General features: G+C 63.4%; 3 protein-coding genes across 5 annotated transcripts; 2 read left to right on the forward strand and 1 right to left on the reverse strand.

Moving 5' to 3' along the window:
- The first annotated feature begins 509 nt into the window (after nt 1-509).
- On the forward strand, nt 510-5,492 carry GFUS (GDP-L-fucose synthase). Of its 2 annotated transcripts, none has more exons than XM_031439795.2 (11): nt 510-672; nt 1,678-1,834; nt 2,172-2,286; nt 3,309-3,437; nt 3,516-3,589; nt 3,766-3,899; nt 4,020-4,084; nt 4,399-4,465; nt 4,621-4,700; nt 4,879-4,978; nt 5,136-5,492. In XM_031439795.2, the coding sequence occupies exons 2-11, from the start codon at nt 1,689-1,691 to the stop codon at nt 5,189-5,191; spliced, it is 966 nt and encodes a 321-aa protein (XP_031295655.1). In that variant the 5' UTR covers nt 510-672; nt 1,678-1,688; the 3' UTR covers nt 5,192-5,492. The 2 variants fall into 2 exon arrangements, with proteins under 2 accessions (XP_031295655.1, XP_031295656.1); XM_031439796.2 differs by having other exon boundaries at nt 566-656.
- Nucleotides 5,493-7,695: 2,203 nt separating this feature from the next.
- PYCR3 (pyrroline-5-carboxylate reductase 3) lies at nt 7,696-12,047 on the forward strand. Of its 2 annotated transcripts, XM_010999504.3 has the most exons (6): nt 7,702-7,982; nt 9,409-9,473; nt 9,908-10,087; nt 10,357-10,569; nt 10,870-10,962; nt 11,167-12,047. In XM_010999504.3, exons 1-6 carry the CDS (start codon nt 7,886-7,888, stop codon nt 11,347-11,349), a joined length of 831 nt encoding a protein of 276 aa, XP_010997806.1. In that variant the 5' UTR covers nt 7,702-7,885; the 3' UTR covers nt 11,350-12,047. The 2 variants fall into 2 exon arrangements, with proteins under 2 accessions (XP_031295654.1, XP_010997806.1); XM_031439794.2 differs by lacking the exon at nt 10,870-10,962 and having other exon boundaries at nt 7,696-7,982.
- Nucleotides 12,048-12,640: 593 nt separating this feature from the next.
- Nucleotides 12,641-17,829, reverse strand: TIGD5 (tigger transposable element derived 5). The gene has a single exon (XM_031439792.2). The coding sequence runs from the start codon at nt 17,785-17,787 to the stop codon at nt 15,844-15,846; it is 1,944 nt and encodes a 647-aa protein (XP_031295652.2). The 5' UTR covers nt 17,788-17,829; the 3' UTR covers nt 12,641-15,843.
- Nucleotides 17,830-17,982: the final 153 nt, after the last annotated feature.

The following is a 17,982-nucleotide window of genomic DNA, read 5'->3' on the forward strand; positions in this document are numbered from 1 at the left end:
ACACATAACACCAACCATCACACCAGGCATCACGCCTGACTTCCTCCCCTTAACGTGCATAGCGAATGAAGCACAGGTCCTGTTAATTCAGTCAGTAAACCTCTCTTGAGTCCTGTTACCTGAACTACAGCGACAGCCCCCAAGTGGTCTCCTGCTTTGCAATAATCTCCAGAAATTTGTTTTTAATGTATTTAGTGAAATATATTTTATACACTGCTCCCTCAGAGTGCCGAATATAGTAATAGAGTTGCAACTTTCTCACAAATCCAAAATTTTTGCCCTAGGAAAGCAATGAGGAGTTGTGGCTCCTCCATTTTTAGAATGGTCGCTGGCGATGCCGCCCTCCTCCGTGCAGAGCCTGCGGGGTTGCGGCGACGTGCATCCTCTCCCAGTAGGTTCCCCCACGCTCCCCAGTGTCTGGCTGGGTTAAGAAGGACCGAGCGCCGCCTCTGGGAAGGGGAGCCGGAAAGAACTACACTTCCCAGGATGCTGCGCAGTCCTGGACTCCACTTCCCAGCATTGCCCGGGGCGCCTTGCGAGGACTCCATTTCCCAGAGCGCCGCGGGAGGGCCCGACCTGGTCCCGCCCCCTCCACCTGGCCCGGTCCTGCCCGAGACTCCGCCGGCGCCGGAAGCAGCTCTCTGTGCGTCGGACAGGTGGGCTACGGCGCAGGTGATCCTGCGCGCGGCACCGAGGGGACCCGGGGGGGGGGGGGGGGCTTGGCGTGGCGAGCCGGGGCCTGGGCCTTGGGTGTCCTGTGACAGCCAGAGAGGCCTGAGGGGTGCTGGCAGCCGGGGGCGTGGGACGGGGGCTCGTGGGCGCAGGCCGTGAGTGGGGCCTGGGAAATTTTGGGGGGTGCCCAGCTGCAAGATGCTAGTAGACATGGAGGTGGCCCCGGGAGAGGATCCGGGAGTGTGGGAAGCGCCCGGCGGCATGAAAGGGGGCCGACCGTGGTACCTGCTGCTGGACTGCCCGCGTAGTCTGGAGCAGCCGGATGTCTGGGCAGGGTCCTCTCCTGTCCGGACTGCCTGTGGGGCCCTACAGTGGGGTCAGAGCCGTCCTGTAGGGGCCTAAGCAGATTTCTAGCCTCCAAGATAAGGTCCCCAGAGGCGGTGGTGCCCCGAGGCCTCTCCATATCTGAACCAGAAGGAACCAGGCTCTAGAAGCCTTGCTGGGACCAGCTGGCCCCAGGTGGGCACTGGGCTACAAACACAGGCACTGCCTCTTCCCTGTCTGTAGCATATGGACTTTGGCTGGGAGCAGCCCTAAAGATCTGGGCCAGGAGCCTCCAGCCCCAGGGTTGGCTGTCTCCTCTCTTGTCAGCTAGAAGGGAGCAAGTGGTCCCTTTCTTGGTCTAGTAGGGGTCAGAGTTGGGCCTGCAGGGCGCAGCCTGGCTCTCCTGGCTGAGTGGCAGTCTCAGGGCTCCTGTGTGGCTCTAGGAAGAGAGCTCCCTGGGGAATGGGGGTGGGAGGAGGGGATGACTCAGGCTAGTTGGGTCTATCTGGTCTCCAGCGGGCAGTGTCTACTCCTTGGGGACCTCATCCTGTGCCAGTTGTCCCAGGGAGCCCCAGGTCAGCCCTTGGAAGTCATAGTGGGGCCCAGTGGTAAGGGCAGGGACCCTGGGCAGGGGCATCTTGGAGCATGAGGGCCTCAGCCTCACACCACTTGACCCTACAGGTGCAGCCAACATGGGTGAGCCCCAGGGGTCCATGCGGATCCTAGTGACTGGGGGCTCTGGGCTGGTGGGCAGAGCCATCCAGAAGGTGGTAGCAGATGGGGCCAGGCTGCCCGGAGAGGACTGGGTGTTTGTCTCCTCCAAGGATGCCGATCTCACGTGAGTGGGCTCATGCCGGAAGCACCCCTACCGTTCTCTCTCTCAGACTGAGACTCCAGGCCAGGCCTGTCCCTGGGCCTGGCAGCCTCCTGTCTGGGCCCTCCCTGCCAGGTGGCTGGCCTGGCCTGGCCTGGGTGTGTGCAGCTCTGGGCAAACTTCCTCCCATCTCTTCCTGGAAGCCCACATCCTCATACAGCCAGGGCCTGAACTGGCCACTTTCCCTTTTGGCAGCCCCCCCTGCTATCAGCCCTGCCTGAGTCCTGCCCCCAGAGCCTTGAGCCAGGGTGCTAGTTCCCTCAGGCCTCCAAGTGGCTCCTGACGGCCTGGCTCCCTTCAGGGATACGGCACAGACCCAAGCGCTGTTTGAAAAGGTCCAGCCCACACACGTCATCCATCTTGCTGCAATGGTGGGGGGCCTGTTCCGGAATATCAAATACAATTTGGACTTCTGGGTAAGTGAGGGGGCCCCAGTGAACATTGGGAGCCAGGACCCTGGATTTTGGGAACTTCCTGGCCAGCTTCCCATGCTCACATTCTGGCCCCAGCAAGTCCCTGAGGGTCAGGGGTTGGCACAACCTGAAGGGCCCCCAGTGATGCACACTTGGTGCATAGGCATAGGGGAATGAGGGTGGGCCTGTGGGCATTTGGGCCTGATAGGAAAAGCCACGGAGCTAACCTAGGGGCTAGGGGAGCTGGGAGAAAACAGCATTTGCTGTGTGACCGGGGGCTGGTTCCTGCCCTCTGGGCTGCCAAACCCTCCTGCTCCCAAGAGGTCCAGCTGCATGGAGCCAGGCCCTCTGGGCTGCACACATGCCTTGAGAGGATGGATGCTTGGGGCTGAGCAGGAAGAGATCTGGGTTCTGCCTGTAGCCGGGCCCCTGCAGGGCTTTGGCTCATCATCTCTGCCTCTGGCCTCCGCGTGTTTCAGGACTGGGACGGCAAAAGCTCAGACCAGATTCTGCAAGGGGGCCCCTCCTTGTCTCAGTGATAGCCTTCCCAGCACGCTGCCTCACCACGCCCTCTCCCCTTTCCCCAAACCACCCTTGCCCTGGCCAGCTCACGTACAACTTCCAGCAGGGGAAGTGGGGCCAGGGAGGGGTGTGGCTGGCCAAGGCCCCACTCCTACTGGGGATGGGGGGGTGGAGGGGCCCCTTCTTACCCTGCTGTACCAGGGCCAGATTGGGTCCCCTGGGTCCCTCCTGGTTCCTGCATCACCTGCCTAGGCCTCAGCCCCTGTGGGCGGGGCTCTCCTCCAGGGCCTTCTCCCAGCCTCAGGGAGGGCAGGCCCGGACCCTCCTACAGCTGGGAGGGGCCCTAACTTCTGGAAGGTGGGCCCTGCCTTGTCCCTGGCAGCAGTTAGAACAGCTGGTTCAGAAACTGCCTGCCAGGGTGTGTCCCTGCTTCTGTCCCTGGGGGAACAGGTCAGGGCTGGGGTCCTGCCTGGAGGGGCCTGAACCCGCCCCCGCCCCCGCAGAGGAAAAACATACACATCAACGACAACGTGCTGCACTCGGCCTTTGAGGTGGGCGCGCGCAAGGTGGTCTCCTGCCTGTCTACCTGCGTCTTCCCGGACAAGACCGCCTACCCCATCGACGAGACCATGGTGATGGGCGGGGCATGGCCGGGGCGGGGCGGGGCCTGGGGGCGGGGCTGAGATGCAATGGCTCCTCTGCTCCCCTAGATTCACAACGGACCGCCGCACAGCAGCAACTTTGGCTATTCTTACGCCAAGAGGATGATCGACGTGCAGAACAGGTCCTCCCACGCACCTGCTAGGAATGGGGGACCGGCCCGAGTGCCGTGCGGTGGGCGGGGCCCCAGACCTCCCCCTTCCCGGCCGGCTTCTGCTTTTTTGTCTGTAAGAGGCCAGGTCGGGGTGGGTCAGTGGTCGCGAGGTGAGGGCCAGAGGAGACGCTGTGCCTGCCCCGCAGGGCCTATTTCCAGCAGCACGGCTGCACCTTCACCGCGGTCATCCCCACCAACGTCTTCGGGCCCCATGACAACTTCAGCATCGAGGATGGCCACGTGCTGCCTGGCCTCATCCACAAGGTGCACCTGGCCAAGAGTGAGTGCTACCACCCACACACCGGCCAGGTCAACCGCCTGATGGGGTCCTTGCGGCTCAGGGGAAGGAGGGGCAGTGGCCGGCACAGCCCCCCTGACCTCACCCTCCTGGAACCTGCAGGCCTTGGCTCAGCCTTGACGGTGTGGGGTACAGGGAAGCCTCGGAGGCAGTTCATCTACTCACTGGTTGGTCACAGAGTGCATGGCTGTCCCCCAGCACATCTCCTGGGGCTGCCATGCCGGCTGTGGGAGGGAGGGAGTCTGGGAAAAGGTGGGGGTCTGGGCTGAGCCCCCTGGGGAGCAGTCACTAGTTTTCGTTCAGTCCCTATAGGCTCCTGTCCCCAAGGGAGTACTGGGTACAGTCCGAGCTCATCAAGAGAAGGGACTTGGGACTGAGCTGGCCAAGCCCACAGGGATGGAGCTGGGGCACTTGGGAGGGGTGATCTGTGGCCCCATTTGGCCATAGTTTGTGGTCTTTGACCCTGCCATCTGACTTCCAGGACCTGGCCCAGCTCCTTATCTGGGTCCTGCGGGAGTACAGTGAAGTGGAGCCCATCATCCTGTCAGGTGGGCGCCCTGAGGCCCCCAAAGGCGGCAGGCCAGGGCCCCCGTCTGTCCTGAGAGCTGTGTGGAGTAGTGGAGCGGGAACACTTTGGGGGTGGGCGGCAGGGGCTCCAGGCAGAGGAGGCCTGACCTGGCCGCTGGCCCCTTGCTCTCCACAGTGGGCGAGGAAGATGAGATCTCCATCCAGGAGGCAGCCGAAGCTGTGATGGAGGCCATGGACTTCCATGGGGAGGTCACTGTATCCTTTCACTCCAGGCAGGGGCACCGAGGGTCTCTGTGCAGACGCGCCTGCTCACCCAGGCAGCAGGGAGTGGGGTCTGCTGCTCTCTCAGAGGCTCTCCCTGGGAAGGCTAGGCAAGGGGCAAGGGCAGGTGTGGGCGCTTCCCTTTCTGCTGTGGCCTTGACCAGGCCCCCAGTTTGACACCACCAAGGCGGACGGGCAGTTTAAGAAGACAGCCAGTAACGGCAAGCTGCGGGCCTACCTACCCGACTTCCGATTCACGCCCTTCAAGCAGGGTGAGTGCCCCCCCCATCCCTCAGGACCTCCCCAGGCCTCTGCTTCCCTGCTGCTTGGTCTCCACACCCTCATCCTGGAGGCCGGACAGAGGGATGATGCTCCCCCCTACCCCACGGAGGTCATTTCGGCCCTGGCCCTTACCTGCCCCCTCTGCAGCGGTGAAGGAGACCTGTGCCTGGTTCACTGACAACTACGAGCAGGCCCGGAAGTGAAGCGGGGCAGAGGGAGCGGTGCCGCCTTCTCCAGGCACCCAGCTCAGCCGGCAGAGCCCAGTGGCAACCACCCTCAACCTGCCAGGAGTTGAGGGCACTGCCCTCGTCAGGGAGCCCGGGCTCCACCCTCTCTGCCTGGGCAGCTCTGGGTAACTGTCCAGTGGGCCCACCATTCACATCCATCCTCAGGGAAACCAAGGCCTGGCCAGGCCTGGCACCACTCCCCGTGTCGGTCCCTGAATGTGTCCACTTCTGGTCCTGTTCTTCCGCTCCCCAGGAACCAATAAAGTGCATTTTCACAGGCCTGGCCCCAGCCACTCTGTACCAGCCCTCCCCTCCCCACCCACAGGCACAGCCTCCCTGAGCCTGGGCAGCCCCCAAACCCACCATCCCCCACTGACTGCTCAGCCCCCAAAAGCTGCCAGGCCACAGTGGCCGGCTGTCGCCACATGAAGGCCTTGGAAACTGGCACTCTTCCCGGAGCCCCCTCATCCCTGGCACTTTGGGAAAAGAGGCTGGGTCTGGATTCAGACAGGCAGAGTGGGCACACGGATGGCTCAGAGGAGAGAGTGGTGACTGCATGGCTCAGATGCCCCTTGGACTCCAGAAGAGTGTAGGACCAGACCTGAACCTTCATCTCCCCAGCCCTCGGGTGGCTGCTTGGGTGCCAGGGCCTGGCCTGCCCTTCTCCCGTGGACAGTTAACAGGTGACATGCAGAGTGGGCCTGGTGGGCAGGAAGGTGAACGGCCTGGGCCGCCCCGTCCTCAACGGGGAAATCTGGACAGTTTGACTGACCGGTCCACTGGCCAGCCAGCTAGTGCTGGGTGTGGACCTAGGGGTGCCCAGTTCCCAAGCCTTCAGGCCAGAGTCCACAGACCACCTCACACAGGACCCAGGCACCTTCCCCGGCTCTCCTGGTCTTCGTGCCAGTGACCCCCAACTTTCCTCTGGCCTCAAGTGTGTCAGCTGCTTTCATGACTAACTCTGTTTATCCAGGCGGCACTGGCTGTCTTCCCTGTGCCCGGCACGCAGTCCCAACCTCTATCCCTGTGCCCAACTGACCATGCATGGCTCCCGTCACTGCCCCCTTTCTCTCTGGCTTAGCCACGTTTTATGTCTCGACTGAAGTGGTTCTCCCTCTCCGAGGCCCACCCTACCTGTTTGCTTCTCTGGTGATACCTGTCCTTCCCCCAGGGACTTGGAGCTCCAGGACCAGGTATCCCCTGGTGCCAGCCCTTGGTGAATGAAGGGTCTGCCCATGCGGGGATTGAGGGGGAGGGGCAGTACCTGAGTTGAGCTCAGATCAGCGAGGTGAGAACGGTGGGCAGGAGGCCCGGCACAGAGCAGAGGCCAGACATGCGTGACAGGACACCAAAAGTGGTTCTGTGTCCTGAGCTGTCCCCTGGGTTGTCCTGTGTGTGTGTGTGTGTGTGTGTGTGTGTGTGTTTATTGAGGAGGGGCTGTCCCCCAAGCCAGAATGCAGATCTGCAGGGTAGGGGTTTGGCTGTCCATTCCGCTGCTGTGTGGCTTTTATTCCCGGCCCAGAGCAGGCCCCATGCTGCAGGGGCAGTTGCTGAAAGAACTTAGAACAAGTCAAAGTAAGAGTTTAAAGAAGATAGCTAAATGTCTTTAAAATGCAGTTTTAACTACAGTCTTAGATCTCCAGACCTTATTTTTCCCACGTCAAGCAAAAATTACAAGCAAAGCCCACACCCACAGCCCACACCCCTGTCAGTCTCTAAGGTGGTCCCTGGCCGCAGCCAAGCACTCTGTCTTCCTCAGGGCCAACAAGCCGGCTAGGTCTCTGCTGGGAACCAAGGCCTCAGGAAGGTCTTTCCTGCTTCCTCCCCTCAGCGCCCTGGGAGGCCTGTGGAAACCACTTAAACACAGAAATGCAACAGACCCCTGCTCGCACATTTCCCTGGCTTGCTGGACCCACTGCGGCTTGGAGAAGAGCTGTCCACAAGCCCTGACCAGGTAGCCTTGTACAACAGGCCCGAGTCCACTCTTAGCTCCAAACAGAAAACCAGGGCGCTGAGAATGCTGCTCCCACCCAGCGTGAGCAGGGTCCCACTCTCCAGCCCCTGGCCTGTCTGGATGATCGGCTGGAGTCCACATTCCGGCTGCCAGGTTTTCATCAGCGGCTGGTCAGATGCCCCTCTTGGAAGCTCAGCTGCCCAGTGACCGCCATCACTGGTGTTCCAGGCTCTGCAGCATCCCCGAGAGGGACCCCCACCTGGAGGGCTGCAGGGCACCGACTTCTAGGATAAGGTCAGAGTAGCCCCCACCGGTTGGGACCCTTCGCCTTTGAATGGCCTCTCTCGAGCTGCACTTGAGAAATCACACAAGCGCTCGCAATCCTATCAAGGCTCGCTCGCCGGGGTCCTCAGAACAGAACTCATGTCCTCAGTCGGACCGAAACATCCGCGCGGAACTGCGCCGGTGCTGCCCCCTGCGGCGCCCCGCCCCCTCTGCGTCGGCGCCCCGCCCCCTCTGCGTCGGCTCCCCGCGTCTAGAGCTCTCCAGCCAACGAGCCGCCAGGGGGCGAGACCAACTACTAAGCGGGCGGCAGAGCGCCGAGCCGGGACGGGAGGGGACGAGGCGTGAGGGTCTGGCGGCGGGTGGACGAGGGCAGGTGCGGGGCAGCGCAGCCCATTGGCCCGGCCGAGGGCGGGGTGCGGCGCGGTGGTGAGATGGCGGCGGAGGCGGCGGAGTCCCTCCCTCGGCGCGTGGGCTTCGTGGGCGCCGGACGCATGGCGGAGGCCGTCGCGCAAGGCCTCATCCGAGCAGGTGGGGCGCCGCGGACGTGGGGTGTGTAGGGTCCCCTTGCCGGGGGTGGCGGGCACGCGACACCGGCGCGGCCTGGGAGGGCGAGGCTCACCTGCCCGGAAGGATGAATCCGGCGTAGTCCCCGGCAACACTGGGCCCTCCGCGCAGGGTCCCAGGGTGGAGCAGGGCCGGGCGGCCGTGGGCGGGGGCGGAGCGCCGACCTGCCCCTCGGGACTGCTTCCCTGGGAGCGCAGCCCGAGGGGGATGTGGAGAGGCTCAGAGCCCGCCGTCCCCCCGTGGGACTCGAGCCACACGTGAAACTGAGATGTGCGGCGAGTGCATGGAGTATAGTATACGCAGAATTTGGAAGATCTAGCTCACAAAGTAACGTATCTTAGCCATTTTTAACATTGAGTACGTGTATATTTTGGCTATATTTGGTTAAAAAATGCAGTGCAATTCAACTTTTCCTGCTTCTTCCTGCTTGCTTACTCTGACTACTGGAAAATGTAAAGTTAACGCGTGTGGCTCTTGTGATGCTTCTCTTGGGCCGCCCAGGCTGGCCTAGAGGCTGGATCCCCCGGGACTCCCCAACCTCCTACCTTGGTGGAGTCGCCTGACCCGTCGAGCCTCGGACTCTTTCTTTCTGTTTGTGTCCCAGCTGCACTCCTGGCCTTTCTGCAGAATTTCTCAGTCTCAGCACTGTGCACGTTTGGAGCCGGAGAATTCTCCATCCTTCGTATTGTAGGGTGTTTTGCCCTCTCCGTGGCCTCCGCTACATGTCAAGGTCCAGAGAGGTCAAAATCATCGGAAGACAGTTTACTGCAGGTCTCAGGTGTCTTACCTGTAACACCTGAGAGCTGGCCTGCCTCCTGGTGGGTAGAGTCCACATGGATCACAGTCCCGGCACGTGTAGGCAGCACACAGTGGCGGTCACTGTTCAGGCTGGGGCTGCACTTCTGCCATTCTATTAGACCGCACAGAAATCTGAGCTTACCAACCATGAACCCACAAAACTAGATGATTTCTACCAAATGGGCAGTTAGCCTCTGCTTGGATGTCCCAGCGCAGATGCACCCCGTCCCAGGGACGTTTGGGCCCCACCCCACCCCCAGGCCTCCCCACCCACCACACCCCCTCCTCCCCAGGCAGCGGTCCGAGGGATATGTGTCCTCACGAGACGAGGCAAGCTCCTGGCCCCTGTGTCTGGCAGGGCATCTGGACTCAGCAGCAGGCAGGTGGCAATGACTGCTGAGTAAAATCGAATGTGTCCAATGCTGTGGCCCCATCTCTGCTTCCAGGAGAGTCTTGGGATGGCCCAGGTGTGGCTGAGCCTGAGAGACTCTTCAGGAAGGGGCCTGCCAGACTGGCTCTTCCTCCTCCTTCCTCTCTCCCCAACTCCTCACTGACACCCCCAACCCTGCCCCACCTTTACCTTTCTCTCCAGGAAAAGTGGAAGCTCAGCACGTGCTTGCCAGTGCGCCCACTGACAGGAACCTCTGCCACTTCCGGGTGAGTGGGCTGGAGTGGAGGCTCCCCCGGGGCCCCGGGTGGCTATTGGCTCCTGTCCTTCTGAGATGCTCCTTGGGGCCAGGAAAGTGCTGCTTACTTAACTAAAGTTTTGAGGCAGGCTGGGTTGGGGAAGGGAAGGTCAAAGGCCACAAGGAAGGTCAAGGTTGTGGAGGGCCAGGGCTGGGTACGGAGTGTGTGCGTGTGGACATGTGTGTGTTGGATGGGCAGGGGTGGTCGTGGGCACTCACTGGGGTTGGAGGGCTGGAGGAGGAGCTGACACTCAGGGGCGTCTGGGCGATCTTGGACACCGGGAGCAGGGCAGGCGTTTGCAGCGAGAGAGACCCATGAGGACCCAGAGCGGCCTCCAGCAGGGAGGGCTGCGGTTCGGGAGGGCGCCTCGCTGACCTGGGGCTGGTCCGGCCTCCCTGCTGCAGGCCCTGGGCTGCCAGACCACCCACTCCAACCTGGAGGTGCTGCAGGGCTGCTCCCTCGTCTTCTTTGCCACCAAGCCCCATGTCCTGCCGGCCGTCCTGGCAGAGGTGGCCCCTGTGGTCACCGCAGAGCATATCTTGGTGTCTGTGGCTGCTGGGGTCTCTCTAAGCACCCTGGAGGAGGTGAGTGGCCCGTGGGGTTAGGTGGGGCTGAGGTTCTGACCCCAGGGTGGGCTCTGCTGGCCAGACTCAGCGTCCCAGCCCTGGCCACCCCTTTCCAGCTGTGCCTGGGCCCAGGATGGGTTGCTGCAGAGGTGGCCGGGTGGCTGAGGGGCCAGGGTTCAGGTTTCTCCTGCTGGGGGAAGCAGGGAGGGGAGCCTGTGCTGGCAGAGGTGGTGCCTGCCCAGTAGGCCCGATCCTACGGACTCCCTGACTGTAGCCTCACTGGACAGCTGCTGCCCCCAACTGCACGAGTGCTGCGGGTCTCGCCCAACCTGCCCTGCGTGGTCCAGGAGGGGGCCTTGGTGATGGCGCGGGGCCGCCATGCCGGCAGCAGTGAGGTTGAGCTCCTGAGGACCCTGCTAGAGGCCTGCGGGCAATGCGAGGAGGTGCCCGAAGCCCATGTGGACGTCCACACTGGCCTCAGTGGCAGTGGTGTGGCCTTTGTGAGTGTTGTTGGGTCCCCATGCTCCCACCCCCGCCCTCACAGGACGGCCCTTGGCAGAGTGGGGCCTTTCTGAGCCCCTGCCACTGTGGCTGGGTCCCTGGGCTGCCCACGAGCACCACCCTCCCTATATCGGTGCCTTCCTGGGCCTTTGAGGCCGGCCTCTGGGCAGACCCCTGGGTTCAGGCCTCCACTCTGGTGACTAGTGTGCCGGGCTGTGTTCCTGAAGGTTCCCATCCTTCTCCAGGCGGGTGCTGGGTCCAGGGGAGAGCTGGCTCTGACCCCGCCCCTGCTGCTACAGGTGTGCGCCTTTTCAGAGGCCCTGGCTGAAGGTGCCATCAAGATGGGCATGCCCAGCGGCCTGGCCCACCGCATTACTGCCCAGACCTTGCTGGTGAGACCTTGCTGCCTGGCCCCAGAGGAGTGTGTGGACGGGAGGGGTCAGCATGCCTCCTGGGAGCAGTGGGATGGGAGACAGCTGGCCTGGGCAGCCTGGGCTGAGATGGGCAGGGTGGGGGGTGCATGAGAAGTCAGGGCTGAGCTGGAGAAGGGGCTGCCGGCCTCCCCCAAGTCACCCCAATCCTCACCCTCCCTGCAGGGGACAGCCAAGATGCTTCTGCAGGAGGGGCAGCACCCGGCCCAGCTGCGGACGGACGTGTGCACGCCGGGCGGCACCACCATCTATGGGCTGCACGCGCTGGAGCGGGGTGGGCTGCGTGCAGCCGCCATGAGCGCCGTGGAGGCTGCCACCTGCCGGGCCAAGGAGATCAGCCGGAAATAGGGCACATGGGCGCTGGACTTGGCCACAGCCCCGAGTGCCGCCCCTCCCTTCCTCTCTCCCTGGCCCCTTCCGAAGACTCTGTAGGCCAGTGAAGGAGCTGCTTGAGGTCTGAGGGTAGCTGGAGGACGGGGCCTGGCCAGCCGTGAACATGGCTGGTCCTGGGCCCCTCCCCAGACCCTAAGCTCCTGGCAAGTGGCGGATGGAGCTGGCCTTGACCCTTCCCTGCTTGGAGAGTCCTGAGAGTCCCGTGGCCTGGCCTTCGACTGCAGGATTTGGGTCTGTAGCATGTCTGCGAACGGGCCAGCAGGGCAGGAGCCAGGAACATGGGGCCTGAAGCAAGGACATGGAGCCTTTGGGGGGGGCTGCCTGCAGCTCTCTGCTGTGCTACCCCCAGGGCTCTCGGGGGGCTCCCCACATGACAGAGCCCCCCCCCCAGGCGGAGGCGCCAGTTCTTGTTGCAGCCTGACAGCTGAGACTGGAGGCAGAGGGTCCTCCTGCCTGTAAGATGGGGTGAGGCACCTGGGTGGCAGCCTCTCCTTCACTCCCTGCTGCCCTGCCACCCTGGGGGAGCCCCCATTCCAGCCTTCACCAGCCGCTGCCCATCTGATCTTGACCCTCACTCATTAGAGGGTCGGCCTGAGTCTGTTTCCGCACCTGCTTTCTGTACCTGTAAATGGAAATAAAGACGCCACCTAGCAGCAGAGACCAAGGTTTAATGGGAGGCCAATGAAACCAAATCCCGGTCTGGAACCGTGTCTCTGCCAAGGCCTGGGACATTTGGCACAGAGAGGTTTGGGGCAGGTGGATGAGGTGGTGTGGGGACAGGGTTTCTGCAAGGATGGGCTCACTGGGCCCCCCACCAACTCTGACCTCACCCCCAGCGCTATGTCTGTGGGGCCCAGTGATGCATCTTCCAGCAGGATCCCTGGGGACCAGGATGGGCTCAACTTGGGGAGCAGAAAATGCACTTCTGCCCAGCCTGACCTGAGCAGGCCACTTCCTGCATGAGAGGTGCCCTGGTGATCCCCCAGCCCAGCTGGTGACAGACCGTGACAAGGCATGCTCGTTGAGGAGGGACCAGCCCAAGAAGGGCAGCTGGTGGGATGGGGGCAGGGTCACAGATCAATTCCTTGCTGGCCATTTCTTTACTTTCTACTGTAAGATTGAAATTACTTTTCCAAGAAGTTGGTGGACGTGAGCTTTCATCAATGTCCCATTTCTGTATCCTCCCTACTTCTTCAAATTATGTGTTCAGGATCAAGTTAACAAAAATTAGGCTAGAACAGGGATATGCGTGAGGTTGACACATTCAGCCTTTATTATAAAGCACACGGGGCCCAGTTGGCCAGTAAACTCTATCAGTGAGGCTGATGTGAAAGGGGCCCAGAAAGAACACGCACCCTGCGCCCACCCTAGGACCTGCCACTGGAGCTGAGCCTCACCCTGCCTGGGCTCCCTGTTCGCAGGCTCCCCCTGGCAACCCTGACCTCCTCTCAGGCCAACTGGAGGACTGACCCCTCAGCCTGAGGGCGCTCCCCTTCCGCACCCCTAAGCACACACTCAGCCCATCAGGCAAGGCTGGCCTCAGACAGGCTTCCTCTGACCTGCCGCCTGGCCTCGCCCTCCCAACCCCACAGGTCAGGGTGCTTTCAGCAGGAGCCTGCGAGCTCACCTTTCCATCTGCAGGGTTTCCCTTGCATGCCCACTGCCAAACCCTCTGGGGGCCCTAACGGTGACTCTGACCCAGAGCCACTTTTTGGAAGGTGATCTTCACTGCCTCAAGGCATCGTTACAGCACTGTGAACAGCAGGAGGGGAGGCTGGTGGCTGTGTCCCTGAGCACCTCCCTGGCTGTGGGTGTCCCCGCCCCACCAGGGAAACATGTCTCCCTCCAGGGCAAGAAAGCTTGTCTCCGGCGTGGTGCCCAGTGCTGCAGGTGATGGCTGCTGAAGACACTAGCAGCGCCAACTCCAACCTCCCCCTTGGTGCCATCAAACACCTCTCTCTCCTTACTGTGCACCAGGGTGGCAAACTCAAAGGCCTGGGGCCCAGCAGGCCAACAGCATGGAGGCCACCCAGCTGGGGTCCACTTTGGCGATTCTCCTGCAGAGACAGCCTCTAGCGTCCCCCGTGGGAAGCTCTGACCAGGCTGTCCCATGGTTTCACACTGAGAGGAGCCCAGGGAGGGAGTGACAGCCACCAGAGCTGGGGTGGGGCCCCAGGTGCCCGCCCACCACCCACACACTGCTGCAGGCCCCCGGCTTGGAGGACCCATGTCTGAGGCCACCCTCAGGGGCAGAGCCACCCCCTCCGTGTGCAGGGCTCAGTGCCCATGGCTTCTGCCTCACAGCACCAACACCTCCATTTTTGAGAGGATACCTTTAGAGGAGGTCCTGGCCCAGCAGAGAGAAAGAGCTCTCAGACCCACCCTGATGGCCACCTGGGATCTCCAAGGCCCCAGGCCATCCTGTGCTGTGCCTCATTCACTCAGGGCACACCCAGGGCCATGGGGACTTGCCAGAGCCACCTCCTAGGGTGCAGCCTTGGCTCCCTAGAGGGGACGAGACTGGTGGGACGTGAGGAGAGGGAGGCAGGAGGTTCTGTCCTGACACTGGTTCCCAATACTAACTGCAGCCTCCCCACCCAGGCCCATGGGGAGAAGAGGGAGACTCAGCAAGAGGTGGGGCGCTGATGGCGGCTGCAGGGCACTGCTGAGGCCGCCCTCACCCACTGCCCACGTGGGGCTTGAGGTCTCTGTCTCCACACACCCCTGCAGACAGGCCCAGCAGAGCAGAGGCCCAGCAGACCGGCTATTGTGACCAGGAGCCCCAGGCTGGGTCCCTACCAGCCAGAGAGGCAGATGGAGTAACATGCAAGCTGTCCTGAAGCCTGATGCCAGCTGCTTGGCTAGATCCAGGTCCAGCTGCAGTCTGCCTCCTGCAGGTGTGTGGACCTGAGACAGCTGGCAGCGGATGTGCCAGCTGGGCCCCAGCAGGTGTGGCAGGAGGCTGCTGCCCTGGCCTGGCCAGCCAAGCCTCCCTTCTCTTGCTCCCAAATCCTCCACACCTTCCCCTAGCTTTCAGATTTGACATATACACATTCTCAAATACACTTTTTTGACCAGGGATGGTTCCAAGGAACAGTTTACGTCCTTGCTCCAAGGGTGCCCCAGCTGCCTCCCCACAGCGCACAGCCATTCCCTACCACGAACATCACCTCTGCAGCCTCTGCAGTCTTGGACCCCCAGACAGATGAGGCAGTTGATGAGGGGAGAGTGCCAATATGCACGCAGCCCCTCAAATCCAGGCCCCCTGCCCCTCACAAGGGCTCTGGACATCTCTGCAGAGCAGCCTCTGGGAGATCTGGATATCTCAGCCTCAGGTCACCAGCAGGAATCCTGAATCTAGAGCCGGAGCAGAATGAGAGCTGGACAGGAACACAGGAGCCCTTCCCTTCTCCTTTCAAAATGTGCAACCCAGACGCCAAATCCCCGGGCTGTGGGCCACACCCTCAGCAATGCCAAGACAGGGGTGGAGGAAGCCTCGGGGGGGGGGGGGTGAGCTGGGCAGGAGGAGCCCTGGAGGGAGCAAAGGCACAAGGATTGTCCTGTGTGTGGCTGTCAGTGCCACGGGGCAGCTCCCTGGAGCCAGACGAAGTGGACCGTGGCTGGTCCACTCACTGGTCTGGTCACCAGGGCCCAGGTCTAGTGCTCGCCAGCCCCACAGAATGAGAGCTGCTCAGGATGGAATTTTCTTAAGGAAAATTGAAAATCCGAGTGGACCACAAACCTGCACCCCTTGCTGCGTCCGGAGCCTCAGGAGGCCCCGCTCTCCCTTCCAGCCCACGTAGCTGCCCGCCCTCCGAGATGGCCCGGGCTAGGGAGTGACACCCCTCCCTCTGGGTTCCTGGAGAGTATCCGTAAAAATGGACTTAATACACTAAAACCAGAAATGACTGCTGTGCTTCCCGCTGAGACGACCGGCGGCTATGGTGTGGGAATCACGCAGCATCAGAGCCCAGTCAGAGGGGTGTGCCGGCCCCTGTCCAGTGTAAGTGCTGGGCCCTGGAGGCAGGGGTCAGGGAGTAGGAGGTGTGGGCAGGAGTGGGGCTGGAGGCCTCAGCCCCACAGGGGCCAGGGTGGGAACACAGCAAACTGCTCTGTAAAGTGCTGTGGTGTGTGTGTGTCTGCTAGGCCTGCGTGGGGGGAGCCCTGGCTAAGAGCACAGACCCAACATGTGTGCTTGCCCAGGAAGGAGGGGCAGGAGCCCGGGGTCTCTTCTAGCTACCCCTACATGAGTCAGGGGGACCAGTGGAGGGGATGACCCTTCACCTACAGAGCTCCTCAGAGCCAGGCTGGGCTGGGATCCTGCAACTCCTGAGCCATGGGCTGGGCCACCCCAAGGGAGGGAGGAGGTGGAAAGGGGAGACGATGTGTCCCCTCCCTCCAAGTGCAGCAGGAGAAAGGCCACTGGGGGGGCTGCTCGGGCTGGCTGGGTCACAACCCGTCGTCAGGAACTGTGGGAGAGGGCCCGATGCCCCCCAGCCTTCGGGCCATGCTGATCAGTGAGCGAAGCTGCACCAGCTTCAGTGGCCCCACCTCCCGGGGGTCCTGGCTCTCCAGCCATCGAAGAGCCGTCTCCAGACCCCGAACGGCCTCCCCTGCAGTGGGCACAGTGACATCCTCCTCCTCCTCTCCGCCTGCCATGACAGACAGTAGGCTGGCTGGGGGTGGAGGGGCCCCAGGGACCAGTACAGGGGGCCGGCTGGGGCCCGCGTCCTCCCTGCAGCTGTCGGGCAGCCCGCCATCATCATCCAAGTGCAGCCACTCGGCCACTTCCTCAGGTGCCAGGCGCTTGTAGGCCAGGGCTGCCAGGTGCGTGAGGTCGCTGAGCACTCTGCTGTGCTCTGCAGCCTCCTCGGCCTGGCCAGCTGGCTGCCCAGCACACTCCTCCGTAGGCCGGGGCTCAAAGGCGGCCCGCAAGCCCAGCAGCCAGCAGCGCTCGATGCTGCCTGCCTGCACCAGGTCCCAGGAGAGGCCAGCCAGGTAGAGCATGTCCTTGAGCATGAAGCTGCGCATGAAATCCAGCGGGGAGCCCCCAGCGCACGACACGGCCAGCCGGAGCAGCTCGCGCTTGTACAGCTGTTTGAAGGCAGCCACCACGCCCTGCTCCAGTGGGGCAGGGATGTACGCCTGGCTGCTGCCCTTGGACAGGAACAGCACCCGCACAGCCCCGTCAGGGGTCTGCAGCTCTTCTGGGGAGCCGAGGGGCTCAAGCCGGCACCTCCTGGGGGTCTCCTCGCCCTCCTCCAGGGTGGGCATCTTGGCAGCCGGGCTGGGGCAGGGTGGGTGGGCAACCAGCAGCACGGCCTTCTGCTGCAGGCAGCTGCGGCGCAGGTATCGCCTGACGCCCGGGACGAACTCTTCGAAGAACCAGCCCCGCAGCAGGGGGCGGCTGAGCCAGGCATCCGGGCTGTAGCGGTAGGAGGCAGGGAATTTGTCCTGGCTGTGGTGGCGCAGGCTGGGTGGGTCTGGCAGCTGCCCGATGACCAGCGGCTTCAGCTTGTGGCTGCCGGTCAGGTTAGCAGCCAGCAGCACCGTCACCCGGTCTCCCCGCCAGCGACGGCCGCAGCCCCCTGCGCCGGGGTCCCCCGCGTCCAGAGGCGCGGCTTGCTCCGGAAGCAGCTTCCAGTAGAGGCCAGTGACGTTGGCGTTGTAGATCTGCTCGTCGCCGTAGCCGCCCTCGGCGGGGGCCGGGAAATTCGAGGCGCAGTCGGGCAGGGGGCCAGCGCGGGGGGACTGTGCCGGCTCCTGCTTGACCGGGGGGCCGGGCAAGGGGCCGGCGGGCGGCGGCTCAGCCTCGCCGTAGATGCGCTGGCTGGAGATGCCGTGGCGCTTCTGCCAGCGCCAGAACCAGCCATGGCTGGCCTTGAAGGTGCACTCGGGCCCGTAGATCTGGCGCGCGAAAGCCTCGGCCTGTGCCTGGATGAGCGGCCCCGACAGCGGCACGCCGTGCTGGCGCAGCGCCAGGAACCACGAGTAGACGGCGCGGTCGATCTCCTCCTCGTTGGCCAGCCGCATCTTCTTGCGCTGCGTGCCCACCTCGCCGCCCAGCTGCTCCAGGAACCAGCGCAGCTTGGGCTCGTCCTTGAGCCAGCCGCGCAGAGTGCCGCCCGGCACGCCGAAGTCGCGGCACACGCTGGCCTGCCGCTCGCCGCCCTTGACGCGCTCGATGGCCTGCAGCTTGTCCTTGATGGAGTAGGCCTTGCGGAAGGCCATCTTCACCGCCACGCGGGGCCGCGGCCCGGGTGCAGGGGGCAGGGGCCGCGCAGCGGAGACCGGGGCAGGCGTGGGGGGTCGCAGCGGCTGCGCAGGGCGACCGGGCGGGGGCCGGCGGCCGCGACGCGGGGCCGGGCCGGCCGGGGGACACGCGGGGTACATGGCGGCGGCGGCAGCGACGGGGGTACCGGATCGGGGGCCATACGCCCGCCCGGCCGGCCGCACGGGGCGGGGCACCGGGGGCGGGGTCGGCCGGGCCCTCCCCTTTGTCTCGCCCGCTCGGCGCGCGCAGGCGCGCTGGCCCCTCCTGGCCCCGCCCCGCGCCGCGCGTCACCCGACAAGTGCCGGCCGGTCGGC

This window comes from Camelus dromedarius, chromosome 20 (genome assembly GCF_036321535.1).
Source record: "Camelus dromedarius isolate mCamDro1 chromosome 20, mCamDro1.pat, whole genome shotgun sequence".
NCBI lineage: Eukaryota > Metazoa > Chordata > Mammalia > Artiodactyla > Camelidae > Camelus > Camelus dromedarius.